This window comes from Zingiber officinale, chromosome 8B, assembly GCF_018446385.1.
Source record: "Zingiber officinale cultivar Zhangliang chromosome 8B, Zo_v1.1, whole genome shotgun sequence".
Taxonomy (NCBI): Eukaryota; Viridiplantae; Streptophyta; class Magnoliopsida; order Zingiberales; family Zingiberaceae; genus Zingiber; species Zingiber officinale.
The window spans coordinates 111,191,091-111,207,904 of NC_056001.1; the positions used below are offsets into that span (position 1 = coordinate 111,191,091).

The 16,814-nt window shown below is 35.0% G+C and overlaps 1 protein-coding gene across 1 annotated transcript; it reads left to right on the forward strand.

Moving 5' to 3' along the window:
- The first annotated feature begins 1,721 nt into the window (after positions 1-1,721).
- On the forward strand, positions 1,722-16,357 carry LOC122016855 (dnaJ homolog subfamily B member 1-like). Its single transcript, XM_042574280.1, has 3 exons — positions 1,722-2,140; positions 2,229-2,653; positions 15,657-16,357. Exons 1-3 carry the CDS (start codon positions 1,976-1,978, stop codon positions 16,096-16,098), a joined length of 1,032 nt encoding a protein of 343 aa, XP_042430214.1. The 5' UTR covers positions 1,722-1,975; the 3' UTR covers positions 16,099-16,357.
- Positions 16,358-16,814: the final 457 nt, after the last annotated feature.

Sequence of the window (16,814 nt, forward strand, 5' to 3'; positions counted from 1 at the left end):
CGGATAAGATTTTTCAAGAGCTATACAAGGACCCCTCTGAACCTAGGAAATAAAAAACAACACCTATATTCTTTTCCTAGCAATAGTCTGAGCAATTAACGAGTGTAAGAGACTTCTCCGTCTTAACCGAAGGAGATTTTTAGAGCTTTCATTGTCCTTGGATTAACAACCACCTAGGTTGTAACCAAATAAACCCTGCGCCTCTTCTTTCAATTTCTTGTTATTTATTCTAATTATACTATTAATGCTAATCTGAGTTGAACGATCGAGAAAGATGTTTGTTTTACTTTTTGACAGTTAAACTCAACCTTCTCTTACCGACCCTAATTAGTCCAACATTAATCCTTCAATCAAAACTCATTATCATTCTTATTGTTGAATGTATACCAAGCGAAAGTTCAAAGTTTTAGGTTTTATAATTTAGTTACAATGGGTAGCAACTACTCATGACTACTATAATATAAAAAATGATGCCCCCAGGGCGTAGCGCAGACGGTGAGCGCATGGTATCTCTGGTGTAATGGTCAATGGTCGATTCTCAAGAACTAACGACCTAGGGTTTACCCCGCCATGCGCCTATAGCCTGTGTACCTGCATGAACTTCCCTCCATATCCGTGAGGCCGGTACTAGGGGGGCCGCTAAGATAACGGATCTACCTTTTTTATAATATAAAAAATGATCTATTTCATACTTAATTAAATTGAACCATAAACTCATTCTAAACATATCATATTAATCACTGGATAATTTCTAAATATTATAGCAACTACAGCATCTTTAGGGTAAAATATATTTTTAGAATAAAATCATAATGAGACGTTATTTTGACTTCTTGAAAAGGTGCACATGATTTATAAAATTTGTAGCTCTTCTTCATTTTTATCTTTAATTTAATTAAAGATAAGAGAGTTGAAAAAAGATTTAATTAATAATAAATAAATAATAAGATTTATTTAAATATAGATAAATATATAATAGAAAACTAAGTTTAATAAAATAAAATTTAATTATTAGTTTATAATTATCTCAATCAATTAAAATAGTATATGATATTTTTATTATTCATACTTCTTGCCGGCATAATATAATTGTATAACTATTTAATAGTCTATTTAACTATTTTAAAGTGATTTTGATTAATTTAAAATAATTTTAATAGAATTTAAATAATTTTGATTAAATTCATAAAAATATTTTGATGAATGACAGAGAGTTTAGAATTGAATATTCAAATTTTTAAGGTTTCAAATTTAGCTACAATGTGTAGTTCTATAACATGAAAAATCTTCTATTTCATATTTAATTAAATTGAACTATAAACTTATCATAAACATATTATAGTAACTAATCCGTAGTTTTTACACATTTAACAGCTATTCAATAATTTCTATACATTCATTAACTACTCACTACTACACTATACTTAAAAAAAGGGACATTTTGGAGATAAAATCTCCACTTTCATGATTTATAAAATTCAGGAAGTTCTCAATTTTACCCTTAATTAACAAAGATTTAATTAATTAAAAATAATAATTATTATTTAAATATAAATGAATGTGTAATAAAAAAAATTAAATATAATATAATAATTATTTTATAATTATCTCAATCAATTAAAGTAATGTATTGGCCTAACATTAGTAAATATAATTAAAATTTCAGTTTAAAATATTAAACTTGATTCGCTTGCTACATATTTTATTGGGCTCCGGCCGAATCTGGTCAGCCCATTGTTCTTCTAGAAACTTCCAAGCTCGTTCCGACCCACCGTTCAACTACAGCCACATCCCGAACCAATCCCACAAGCGGCGGCGGCGACGACGACGACGAACGACGGCGGCGGCGAGAAACAAACAAGTGGAAAAAGAAGAAGCATTACGATCAAAGAGGAGGAACTCTCGCGATAATCACCCCGCTTACCTCCATCGGAGCAAGCAGCGAAAGCCGAGAATAGAAGCGAAGAACAAGAAGATGGGCGTGGACTATTACAAGGTCCTGGGCGTCGATAGGAGCGCCAAGGACGACGATCTCAAGAAGTCCTACCGTAAACTCGCCATGAAGTGGCACCCGGACAAGAACCCCAACAATAAGAAGGAAGCCGAGGCAAAGTTCAAGCAGATCTCCGAAGCGTACGAGGTACCATCTCTTCCTTCCCGCCCCTCCTTGATCTACCACCTCCGAAGCTCCGATCATTCTGAACCATTGGATCTCTTTGTTTCGGTAGGTCCTGAGCGATCAGCAGAAGCGCGCCGTCTACGACCAGTACGGCGAGGAGGGCCTCAAGGGGCAGGTCCCTCCGCCCGGCGCCGGTGGGTTTGGTGGTGCCGAAGGTGGGCCGAGCTCGTTCCGGTTCAACCCTAGGAGTGCCGATGACATATTTGCCGAGTTCTTCGGTTTCTCCAGCCCGTTCGGAGGGATGGGTGGCGGGACCAGGAGCGGATCGAGGTTCCCAGGCGGAATTGGCGGGATGTTCAGGGACGACTTATTTGGGTCGTCATTTAGCGGCGGGGAGGGCGGCGCGTCAATGTACCCTCAGCAACCAAGGAAGCAAGCGCCCATTGAGAACCGGTTGCCCTGCAGCCTGGAGGACTTGTATAAGGGCACAACCAAAAAGATGAAGATTTCTAGGGAGATTGTTGATGCCAACGGGTGAGTTTCTTCTATTCCATTTGCCATTGTTCCCTTTTAGTGGTTGAATTAGTTTATTATTATTACTATAACTAGTTCATCTGAAGTAAATCTTTAGTTGATCTTAGCTAACTAGGTTATCAGTTATCTTCATTGAATTAATTTAGAAAAAAAATTATGTTTTCCATGAAAGATCCTGGGTAAGGTTTCTGATGTAATGTTTTGCAGTTGTTTTCGATTAAAAGAACATAAAATGTGAAATATATCTATTTCAATTACACCCTATGTTGTTAACAACAACAACAACCAAGCCTTTTCCCACTAAGTGGGGTTGGCTGCATGAATCCTTTTACGCCATTGAGCTCTATCTCCTATTATGTCATCATCTATATTTAAATAAATTTTATCTTGTTTTATTGTTGCTAACCAAGTCTTTTTTGGTCTTCCTTTTCCTCGTTTGATATGCATGTTTTTCATAGTTTCACATCGCCTAACTGGAGCATTTATTGGTCGTCTAAGTACATGTCCGTACCATCTTAAATGTGTCTCTCGGAGTTTTTCCTCAATAAATGCAACTCCGACTTTCTCTCTAATGCTCTCATTTCTTATTTTGTCCATCCTCCTATGTCCACACATTCATCTTAACATCCTCATCTCTGAAACTCTCATCTTTTGCTCATGTGCTCGAGTCATAGTCCAACATTCAGCTCCATATAACATAGCAGATATAACTGCGGTTTTATAGAACTTTCTTTAAGTTTAACACTCAATGTTGTTAAATTTGATAAATTCCACGCTTGTTGATCATATCAAGATACAAATGCATCAACAATAGTCATGCCACATGTGGGTGACTTGTTAGCTGCAATTAATTATACATAAAGAAATGGCAAGAAAAAATAGTTTAGAAAACATACGTTCATTTTTAAAATTGCAGTAGTTAATTTTCAGGAGGATTTTCTATTCATGGATATTTTTTATGCAAGTAGGCATCATAAAAATTTATTGTATACATTCTTAAATTAGCACACATGTTTCTATTTAATTGATTGTATGTTGAGTCTTGTTAAGTATTGTATCTTTGGACAAATGACCATGAAATTATGATGCTGGTTGTTAGTTTTCAGTCCGCTATTGAAGAAAGTGTAAAACATATTTGGATCATTGCAGGTATATTTCAACAAAACTTGTATCAGCAACTAGATGCAGCATTTGTTTCTTTTTCTTACTCTTCATATTGCCAAAAGGGATTAAAAGAGATCCTTTTATTGTATAGAAACTAGTTGACCTTAGTTTGATGAAATTGCCATGTTGATACTTTGTTGTGCTCATGGGATCACTGGCATTTTTCATTCTGTTGAGAACAATTGGGTTTTGGTTTTCTAAGATGCCTTGTAAATATTTTTATATTCATCTCTCTTTTAGTCTTTTATGGGTGAGATCTTAATTTGTAGTATTACATATCTTTAATTGTACATAACTATATTAATTATAGAATGATGCAAGGAAGTGCTAGTAATTTGGGGTTATAATAGAACTTACCATGATGCATGTGTGGGAAGACTATATTTGTCACGTTGAATAATAGCAAGGTCATTGTTTCAGATTAGGTCAACCCAAGAAAAATAGTGGGTTGACCTAAAATGACAGAGCTGGGTATAAGAGTTGCGTTAACCTTAGAAAGTTTTTGGGTCCATCCATGTTATGGGAAATAATGTTAACTCAGAAAAAGTTTTAGTTAACACTAGTAGCATTTTGGAAAATAGGGTCAACTAACCATTTTTTATGGGTCGATCACAATTATTGTTCTTAGCTCGCATTAACAAACAACTCTTTCATTATTAAATAGAACACTTAGGGTCAATAGTCTGTGACATGAACTAGGTATGACAAACACATAAATAGAGTTTGGAACATATGTAATACTATGAGGGGAGTTCATCATTGTTCCAATTGATGTTCATTACTCTTATACAAACTAGTTTTTCACTTGAACATCTACCAAACCATTCTCACTTGCATGTCCTGTCAATTAAGAATGACCATTCTCACTTACATGGTATATCAAACTACAATTGACAAATGAAATATATAATGCAAATGCACATCTATGTATGTGTTTTATTAAACTCTTTAGTTGCACATGCCAAAATAGGGTTGACATCATTGTGCACCATGCATATAAGGGTCAATGTTGTAATAAGAAGTAAGGTTGACACCTTCATTGTTTAGGGTTGATACCTAAAAATGTTCTATAAGGACGCCACCATGCACATTCAACAAAAATATTTTGAACACTTAAAGTTGCCTCCAATTAACAATTCCAACTATATTATCCTTTTTAGCATATTAACCAATCGTAGAAACATCTCTATTTGTCACCTTTCGAGGAGCCTCCTATATTCACCTATTGGTGTAATCGTGCCCTAAGTAGTTGGGTTTGACCTTGAGTTTTGATGTTTATGTGAAGGGTTTAAGTTAGGATTTGTGATTTTGTTAGATACGTGTGTTTGAATTATACAAGACTTAGCTGATATGCACATGGAGGTAACATGGCTAAGGTCTTGATTATCCAATGGCTCAAGGTCCATAGAGATAGAAGAAGGGTGGCATAGGATATTTGAGGGACTACAAGATGAGGAACATCAATGTTCAACTGTGCCTGTGAAGCATATTACATAGGCAGAGCTTGAAGGATGACATGAGGAGTAAGCTAAGGGGTTGGGCACATCCGAGGGATGAGAAATTTGACAAGAAATAATTTTTGTAGCAGAGACCGTCGTATGGTGAGCTAAGAGTTGAAAGCACATGTACCTAGGAGAGGGAAGTTCTCAACTTATGAAAGACTCGATTATTAGGATGATCGTATTTCAAAATCCTGTCAACTAGTTACTAAGTCAACTGATAGAAACACAAAACCCTAAAGTATATTTGGGTTTTATGGTTTAGTTTAGTTAATTGATGTCGATATTAGTTGACTGATGCAGTCGACTCAAGTTGGTTGTTGAGTCATTAATAGAAGGTGAACTGTTAATAGAAGGCATAATGTCATGATCCAATAACAACCCCAAGCAATTAGTTGATTGATCAGTGCTAGAATAGCAAAAAAGCGTCAACATTTGAATTAGAAGAAGATGCTATATAACGAGAGGAAAGGGTTGTGAACAAAATAATAACTCATGTTTATTCAACCCTATTCTGCAATAGATTGCAATGCTTGTATTTTCATTATTTTGTAAACCTTTTTTTTTTTTTGGTATATTTTGAAAGATTTATAAGATGGTTTCCCACCTCTTATGCTGCCGTGAAGGAGAAAATATAAAGGGCATAAATATAGGGGGCATCTGGGAGTGATGCTTTGGAGAGGATCATAGGTCGTGGAGTAGCAGACTTGAGGCTGCCAAACCACATAATCTAAGGTGTTAGCAATTGTGGAGTGTGCTTGCAATTGTTTATATTTTTGTTTTGATGCTAATTATTTTATGACCTTGCTAAATATTAGCAAGAGAAGTTTAGAAATCTCATTTGCAGGCACACATGGTATTCACCCCCCTCTATCAGTCGGTTACCGACTGTCTCCTCCTAACATCACCATCATCTAGCACTAAGGGAAAAGGTTCTATGCCCAAACTGTTTCTTACAAAAGATGTGCACAAGATCGCTTAGTATTGTTAAAATCATTAAAAAAAAACTATTTAGGATCCAAACTTCCAATTAGGTCTAATTCTTCCCTTTAAGGCCATTCATACGCCTCTAGGGCTTCTTTAGACTCCAAACACTTGCTCTAGGTTCGCTGCCTAACTCCTTAGTTGCTTCCCTTATCTCTGATGGTTATTGTCCACCTAGATGTTGTTAACTACAGAGGAAAATACCTCCCACTTGATGCCATTGGCCATAAGGAAAGAGGAGAAGAGAGGAGAGGAGATAACGTTTTGGGAAGATGGGAAAAACAAAGGGGCTTAGCCATAAAAGGTTTCAACTAGACCTGACCACGGTTCGGAACCGACGGTTCGACGGTTCGGAACCGCCGGTTCGATGGTTCCAGGCAGGTCAACCCTTAACCTTAATCGCCCAAGACGGTTACGGTTCACGGTTCAGAACCGCCGGTTCACGGTTCGGTTCACGGTTCGTCACGGTTCGTCACGGTTCAAGATTAATATGTTAAAAAAAATTAAAAATTAAAAATTAAAAATTAAACATTAAACATTAAACATTAAAAATTAGAAATTAAAATTTATTAAAAAAAGGGCTTGCACTTATTTAAGTTGCCTACGTATCCCTTTAGGGGAATCAAAGCTCACGTAGTTCTTTTACATTTTTATCCTTTTACATTTTCATTCACTTCCATTTCCTGTTCCTGTCGTATTATCAAAATCTTCAACTTCGTCATCTGAAAGTTGCATTCCTTGGATTCTTTTCTCCGCTCTGGTCCAATCATCCAGTAATGCTTGGGCTTCCAATGAGTCGGGAGACAAAGTTGATCGTCGTTCATCTAATATGTTGCCGCCGGCACTGAACGTCTGCTTCACAGCAACAGTTGACACTGGACAAGCTAAAATTTCTTTTGCGATCACGGAGAGAAAGCTTTCTGTGACCACCACTTTAAGATATCGAAGTTTTCGCTATCTGCTTCATTAAAATCAAAAGAAGTCGTAAAATAATTCTCAAGTTCCTGTGTGGAACTTGAGGATCCTCGTGGACGTTTTATCCGTTCTTTTAATAAGAGTTGTGCTTTTGTAAATTTTAAATTACTACTAGTAGTTTGTTGAATTTTAGAAATATTAATTTGTGTTCCATATTTTGCATAATATTGATTATAAATATCATATAAATAAATTCTAACATTATATATAATATTAACTGGATCAGGGGAAGAAGAATCTTTAATTGGAATTAAAGCGTCATAATATAAAGTTAACATTTCTTGTAAAACTTCTAATTTAAATCTAGGATCTAAAGCAAATGCAATTAAATAAATTTCAGGAATTAAATAAAAATATTTTTCCCATTTAGTTTTCATAGCTAAGATGTAAGGAGATAAAGATTCATTATTAATATGTTCATTTAAAACTAATACTATATTAGAAAAATTTTCTAAAACTAATTGAGCAGTGGGATAATAAACACCGAAAAGTTATTCGGTTGCATCATTAAATACTTTTAAAATTTCACAAATACTACTACAAATATTCCATTGTTGTGAAAATAAATATATATTAGTATTAGTATTTTGTGCAAAAAATGAACATAATAATTCTTTATATTGAAATGAATCTTGTAATAATTGGTATGTTGAATTCCAACGTGTTGGTACATCACGTGGAAATTTTTTAGGTCTCATTCCATTAATTTTACAAAACCTACCCCATTGTTTCATTATAGATGGATGAGACCATAAATAAGAAATTGCAATTCTAATTGGTTTAATATAACTTTCTAAAATTTTTAAACCATCTTGAACACATAAATTTAAAACATGGCATACACAACGAATATGAAAAAATAAACCTCCAATAATAGGTTGACAAACAAATTTTAGATCATCTATACAAGCGGTATTAGAACTAGCATTATCTAATGATATTGAAAATATTTTATGAGTTAAACCATATTCTTCTAAAATTAAACATAATAATTATGCGATATTATGAGCATTATGTGATTCATCAAAAACTCTATAAGCTAATAATCTTTTTTTGGAGGTTCCAAGAGTTATCGATCCAATGGCAAGTCACACCCATATACGAATGTGTTTGCCAATGATCGCTCCAAATATCGGAACATAAAGAAACTTTATTATCTAATTTACTAAATTCATCAATTAAATTCTTTTTTCCTTGTTTTATTAATTTTTTAATTGTACGAGTAAGTGTAGTCCTAGGAACACATTTAGCACATGGATTAAGAGGTTCTTTACAAAAATCTTCAAATGTGCATTTAGATCCAAAACTAAAAGAAAGATGTTCTACGGAAACAAATTTAGCTAATGATTCTCTTAATTTATTATCCGAATATAAAAATAAACCGGAATCGGTACTACCGCTAGTTGAAGAAAATCTTGATAATTGTGTTTGAGAACGGTCGAGTCCATATTCTGTCGGGTGCTTCGTTTCTACATGTCGTTTCAACGACCCTTGGAATTTGTAGGAAGCATTACAGTGCTTACATTTTGCACGCATTTCTCCCGACGGAAGAGTGACCTTCTCAAAATGTTTAGTAAAAATAGAAGACTTTAGAGGAGGAAGTTCCCGAACCTTAGAAGTAATTGCATCGGTACTTCCTTGTGTGTCGGGTGTCGGATTCGGAAGATGCTCGATCTCATCATCGGTGGATTGAATGTTGGGGTCCTTCTCCCGCGGATTCATTATTTGCTTTCCCTTCCGAGCTCGAGATGATGCACCTCCGCGGCCTCCTTCATTGTAATTGAAAATTGAAAACGAAAGCGTGTAGAGATTAGAGAATACGAAAATGAGATTAAGAGTAGAGAAGATGTGTGTGAAAAATGATGAAATAAGCTCTCTATTTATAGAGTTTTGATAGTAACGGACACTAAATCATAGCCATTGATCAAAAAACGGCCAAATGATCCTAACCGTTGAAAAAAAATACCTAAAAAATCCTCCCAACGGCTACAAACCGCCGGTTAACCGGCGGTTCAAGCCGTTTAAAAAAAAAAAAAAAAATTTGCGGCTGAACCGCCGGTTCAACCCGCCGGTTAACCGGCGGTTCGCCTGTTTTTACACCCAATGAATCGGAATCGGCCCGGCAACTTGCCGGGCCGGTTCCGGTTCAACCCGGCGAACCGGGTCAACGGGCAACCGACCCGTTGACCCGGTTACGGGCCCGGGCCGGGTCCGGGCCATACCCGGCCTGGGGTCGGGTCTAGTTTCAACCAATCCAATGAGGTAGTCCCTACTTGATAATGCAAAAAAAAAAAAAACCCCACCAAATATGGCTCTCTTTCCTTCTTTCTATTTGGGATTTATTTTTTCTTTGTACATTATGTTTTTCCCTTCTAAGTTTTCTAAATTACATATGTACATGTGCCCTTAAGCACTCATAAGTTGCTTTAAATGCCAAAAATTACTAAATTCCTCTCAAACCCTACTTCCTTTCCAAATTCACTTGTCTTAACCACTCGGCGAAAAAATTAATTGTAACAATGAAATGATTTTGCATTGCTCCAATAATACAATTATTATACATCTAAGTTTACAAAATTAGATTGACAAGTACCAAAATTAGGAAAAAGGGCAGTCAGGTGCACGAAACACCCGCCTTGCAGGGTCCCGAGGAAGGATCCATTGTACGTAGCCTTACCCTGTTTTTTACAAGAGGCTGTTTCTAGGATTCGAAACTGTGACCTTTTGGTCACAAAGCAACAACTTTACCGTTGCGCTAAGGCTCCCCTTCAAGTACCAAAATTAGGAATGGGGAGAATATTGCAATAATAGTAAAAAATGCCAAGTAGGTTATCCTCTAAATTATGAAACAATTACTTCTTATTGTACTTACAACCTTATGAAGACTTAAATATACTCCTTAAATGGAAAAATCACTTGGCGAGACTAAATGCATTTTGACAAGGTCATTGGATCAAAGGATCAAATGCCTTTTTTTAGGTTGAGTCTCTACGGTTGAGTTGAACTTGAATGTGTTCTAGCTTGTTCATTTATCTTAAAGAGCTTGAGCTTGTTATGGAGGACATTATTGTACATAAAATGTAATTAAACAATGATCCAATAAATGAAATTTTACTATTTTTCATCATTAAATATCATAAATTATATAAGATTATTTAATTTGTAATTCCAATAGAGGTTTGGAAATGTCTAGAAAAAAATAGTATTAATGTTTGATAGACTTACAAAATTATGTGAATTATAAGGACATGAAGAAAGAGTGATAGAAAAACAATCAAGGAGACTAAGGTAATCAAAATCTGGATCTATGTTTGAAAGGTCGATGATAGAAGCTATACCATCTTATACGATTGATTCAAAATTATTTGGAAAAGAAGAAGACTTACATAGGATATTCATTGATCTAGAAAAATTTTATGGTAAAGTCTTGAGGGAAATTATGTGGAGAATTCTAGAAGAAAAGGTGTTAACATATCGTATATTGAAACAATTAAGGATATATATGAGAATAAGAGGAGAGTGAATTAATGGAAGTGTTCCTATAAAGATAGTGTTTACATCAAACATCAACTTTAAGTTCATAATTTTTTTAACTAGTTATGAATGAATTTACTAGACACACATTTAAGACATGTTATCATGGTGCATCTTATTTGCACACGATATTATTTTTTTTATTTTTTTTTTGATAAAGGTAAATTGTATTAAAGTTGATCAAGGACTTAATGAGGAACACTTAAAAATCTAAAGACATGCATTTGAACCTTTCTAAACAACCTCAATGTTTGGCATATCCCCTTCATATTGACATCGATTTCGGGTTTGCCAAATCAAATAGATCATACAAGATATACCCAAATGACGGACTTTGTTGAGCATACTCCCTCCATGATATCGTTGTTGGAACGTCTCCAACAAGGCTGTTGTTGTCCTAAAGTCAACTTTAGGCCCTGCCTCATAGAGGTTTAAAGACGGAACATATGAAGAAAAGGTGGTCCGCCGTTTTATCCGCCTAGCAGGCTAGCACAACGGATAGGTTTTGCGGTCTACATACGACAATCTGCCCTTGGTGCACACTTTGTCATTGGCGAGCTGCCACATGATGAATTGGTGCTTTGGAATGATGTAAGGCTTCCATACAATTGCTCCCCATGCCTTTCTGCTCCATGGCCTGAAGAAGTCATATGCAGCACCTCTGTGCCACAATTCTGGATCGAACCATGAGTCCTACATTACCACAACCTGCTCAGTAGAATCAACCCCTAGACTGTTTGGCGGATTTGGATTAGTTTCTTGATGAGGGGGTTGCCAGATGGTTTCGCTTGCCACTTCCACATATCGGTGCTTTAGAGGTATTAGTGGTGACCCCACCGCACCCAAAGGGAGTCCTTTCGTTGGATGGATTTGGACAATAGTGTAGAATTCCATGACTTGAGATCACGCAGTTCGTATCCCCCTTCATCTTTTGCCAAGTACATGGTGGCCCAAGAGATGAGTGGTGCTTGGTGGACCATACGAAGGACATGATATTATTTTTGTTGATGGGACATGTGAAGACGGAAATGCTAAGCTTAAATTCTAATCGGAAACATTGGAAATAAAAGATTTTGGGGTTAGTAAAGACAAAACTATATGAAATTTAAGTTTAGTATAGGGGTTGATAGTGATGTTTTATATAGGATACAAGTAAGATGATTGAAATGAAGGAGAGCGTCAAATGTTCTTTGTGATTGCAAGGTCCTCTAAAGCTTAAAATGTTGAACTATAAATTGAGCACACAAGCACAAGATGCAAGTCATAGAGAGGAGGATTAAGGTGAATGGGCAAATATAATAGAGCCGAGGTTGTGCTTGAGGGAAAGCTTCGATAGACATGTTTAAAATGGTATGGACATATATTTAAGGACTAATTAATGCCTTAGTTAGCCGATATGGGACCATGACAAATACTCATTAATTGAGGAAGAGGGACCAAAGAAGATTTGATTAGCAACGATAAAACAAGATGAAATTCAAATAAATATATCATAAGAGATTGAGGTCAAGCCCAATGATGTAAGAGAATCCATATAATCGAACCCACTTAATGGTACAGGTTTGGTTATTGTTGTTACACTTTTTTTTTTAATGTATTTGTGTATAAAAATAAAACATCAAATTATAATCAGACTTTAAACAAGTACATAATTAAGGTTATTCATGAATTGTTTCATGATCTTTATTAATGAGCTGATTATACTAGTGTCAAGGGTGTTTGTATAAAGATCTTGTCAAGCAGAGTATCAAACATGTTCATAAATGTTTTGTTCGTTTATAGTCCTTGTCCTTTCTAGTTATCTAGCAATGATGCTCTAAAATTTAACCAGCCCTTGAACTGATGAACTACCTGACTTGACCAGCTTAAATCCAAGTCAAAGTGAGATTCTCATTGATCAATTGGACTAGATTGATCTCCAGTTCTTCAATTAATGGGTCTAATTGTCTATTCCCTTTCAAATTTAAGGGCACCATCTAGCAGATAACTTTATCATTGCTTTTGCACATATTCCTTTCTTGGGTACTGAAGACTTCATTACATGCTTGATTGAGGTTGATTCATATGAGGTTAAAACATCACGGGCAGAGTAGTTGCCTGAATATAGGTAGAAGATGATATTATAAAAGAATTGTGGTCATGCCCACATATTTAAGTTGAATTTACATTAATTTGATAACTAAAAGATCTTTGTCTTATCCAAAAGTATTCCAACTGTCGACCAAATACCTTAATTTTTTCCGTATACGGTAAAGTCTACTTAAGAAGGCACTTAGTTTGTAAAAAATATACTACTGAAAAGAATCAAAAAAGGTTTTTTTATTTAAGATAAAATATGCAATTATTAGACATCCAAACTAGTTTTATTTTGAGAATGATATTTTTTCCTGCATTTGTTACTTTAATGTCAGAATTAATGTTAGTTATTAATTTTATTTTTATCCATAATGCTTGTACTATTATTTATTGTTAGATAAAATCATACCATATTAAAAACAGTTTTTTTATTTAGTCTTATTTAATATTTTTAGTTATTTTAATAATCCTTACAAATTAACATTCATTTTTTATTCTAACATTATTCTTTTAAAAGAGAAATTATTTTAGTTGATAATATACTAATATAACAAATTTGTTTCTGTACTTTATTATCAGCATTATTATTTACATACTGTAACAATTGTGTAGAAACTTTGTGCCCTGTTATTTCCATTCCCTTCAATGGAGTTTTTTTTATTAGTTTTTAGAACGACCCATTCACACTTTTATTGCTATTGGTAATTATATGTTCAAAATATAATCATAATTGTCATAGGTGGCCAATATCATGACAAAAGAATTTGCAAATTTGTTGTGGTACAAAGTGAATATGAGAAATATAAATTCAATAAGAATAAGTGAATTACCATACATCTAAGATGTGTATGATGAGTAAGAGCTTTAAGTATCTTCAGGTCTATTATTCAGCAAGGTAGATATTGATGAAGACACCATTAGTACCATAAAGAGTGAGTAGACAATAAAAATGGAAATGAGGTTTTTGAAGATTTGTGCGATTGTTGTGTGCCCGAATAGGTTAAGAGAAAAAGTTTATGGCGCTTGTATCCTGCCAATTAGAATGCTTGCTGTTAGAAAACAAATTATAAAAAAAATTAATGCAACACTGATGAAAATGTTAAGTTGGTTGTGATGATTTTCTATAGAATGTTAAAATGGATCTATGAGGTTGCTAAAAAAGAGAGAAAAAAACTATTATTAGGTAGTTAATAGTTGTGGGGAAAAGTGGTTGAGATGTTAAAGACATGTTTAAAGGTAAAAAACATATATTTTATAAAGAGAAGAATTAGAGTGGAGAAAGAAAAGGTTAGAGGGAGTTTGAAGAAAACTCTGGTTAATATATAAAAGGAAGATGGATAAATTGATTGAAATGTTATAGTGAAGTAATCTTACAGAGCTTAATGGAGGTATAAACATTATGTAGTTCACTTTAAATAGTTGGGATGTTTTGTTCTAAAATATCAAAGGTTTATATGTGGATTGAAATTTTGAATAAATAATAATTTTCATTACTATTTAAGATATAATTATTAATTAAATAAATATTGATTTAATGATATTTTTTTCTTTTTTTATGTAAATCACAGTTTTACTATAACATCAATTAATTAATTCATAAAAAATAATAAAAAAATAAAAATGAAGAGGTGACCGGTTCGGTTTAACAGAAGTTTCTAATCAGCCACAAGGCTAAATCGTAAGTGCAGATGGGTCTTAGAGGACGGCCTTGCGGCTCCAGTAATTCAAACTCTCTAGGTGTAAGGTGCTATGGGTGAGATTTGCCTAGGGAGCCCTTCCCACTGCTTATCATCGCAGTATATCCCTAGGGACTCAATTAATTAATTCATTGGTTGTAAAAAAGGTGATAACGCTCACCCCAGACGCCTCTCCACGACCGAGAGCGAATCCTCTAGACCGTACTTTGCAGCCCAGAGGATGGATCACTGCATTCATTGGCAGGTGGGGTCTATTCAAATCAACCAATCAACTTCTGTGGCCCATCCTGTGGACCAGAGGATCCCGCCTGCTCCACGGTCCGCCCAAGATGTTAGATGTTATTGCTAATGACAGCTTTGGTGATATTGTATTATTCAATATTGTTAACATATATATTACTTAGACTCGTCTATGAGAATCCAAGATGAGTGTGGTGGAATAACAAGTGGTCATTGCATTGGTGGTTGAGCATTCACTTGGATTCCGATATGGATATGGATATGGAGGGGGGAGTGAGGAGTCTGATCAGAGAGTCAAATAACTAATTGCTATTCCAATTAAGAGTATTTTCAAAATTGCTTTGTTGGGCACCTTTTGATTGAGCATGAACTTGGCAAACAATTATTTCTTTTTATCTTGGGTATTTTGAAGGTGAATTATTTGAAATATATACTGTTATCTATAGCATAGTTTCATGTGAATGTTGCACTGTCCCTAAACTCGGAGCACTATCTATTGGAGTTGATCACATTCGATTGATGTGTCTCATAAATCAGTTAGTGATCATTTGGTTTATTTTAGGCAGAGTATTTTGAGGTGCTCTGTTGGCACTTTTGTGACTAGTTAAACCTATTTCTTCGTGGTGAATAATTTACTGCACAGATGGCTGATTTTGGGCTGAATATTTTGAAATACTCTCTTGGTATATTTGAAACTAGCGGAAAACCTATTTCTCTGTGCACGGAGATTAAATTTTAATCAATCTACAATTAACTATTTTTTCTCAGTACTGTCTTTCTTTCAATTGTTTCAAATTATTCTTACTCACCATTACTTGGGTCGATGTGTCACAGGAAGAGCACGAGCGTTGAAGAAATTTTAACAATTGATATAAAGCCAGGTTGGAAAAAGGGTACCAAAATTACATTCCCAGAAAAGGGAAATGAAGTTCCCAACATTATTGCTGCAGACATAGTCTTCATCATAGATGAAAAGCCACATGATGTATTCACGAGGGAAGGAAATGATTTGGTAACTAGTCAGAAAATCTCTTTGGTTGAGGCCCTCACTGGTTATACTGCCCGCTTGACTACACTCGACGGTCGCAGCCTTACAATACCTATTAATTCGTCGGTCATTCATCCTGGATACGTAGAGGTAGTCCCGAGAGAGGGAATGCCAATGCCAAAAGATCCCTCTAGGAAAGGAAATATCCGTATCAAGTTCGACATAAGGTTTCCGACAAGGTTGACCACTGAGCAGAAAGCTGGGATAAAACGCCTGTTGGCCCCGTGATTGGGTTGCCATTTGGTTCAAGTAGAATCCAGTTGTTTTTTAGAGCAAGTCCAAATATTAATATTTCATACGCGCGGGTTATTGTCTAACTCATCTAAACCAACACATTCTTATGAGCTTTCGTAGTTGTTTGAAATTATTCTATTTGGCTGCAAATTTGATATGGATTCATCAACATTCTTCACCTTGCAGGCGAAAGGCAAAACCAGCACATTTTATCATATCCATTAATATGATTGTTGTAATTAAGGTGGTTCAATTTGCATTGTTTAAGTTGCGATGCGATTGGAATGGTTGAAGAAACAAGTTCAATTTTTTTTTTCATTAAAGTTTATGGGTGTGAGTTTTAGAATATTTAATACAGAATCATGATTTCAGGCAGACAAGGTTCTTCTTTCCTACGCGTGCATGTTGGCAAGCGTATTGCACTCCCATCCAATGCTTGAGCTGGGAAAATGTTTGTAACTCAACAGTGATGACCACTTGAATCAATTAAATTTGGACAGCGTTTTTGACTCTTGGAATGACAAGGTGACGCATCTTTCTCAGTTTTTTTTACGAAAAGGTGTTCCATCGGCTCCTCCTATAAAATTATATAGTTACTCTCGGTATTATTATCTTGGTTGCAGGGTGCATTGTTTTACAGTGTTAACTATCTAGGTAGTTACGGACTAAAACTAGGAGGGTTTTTTTTTTTTTTTTTTTCTTATTATCGG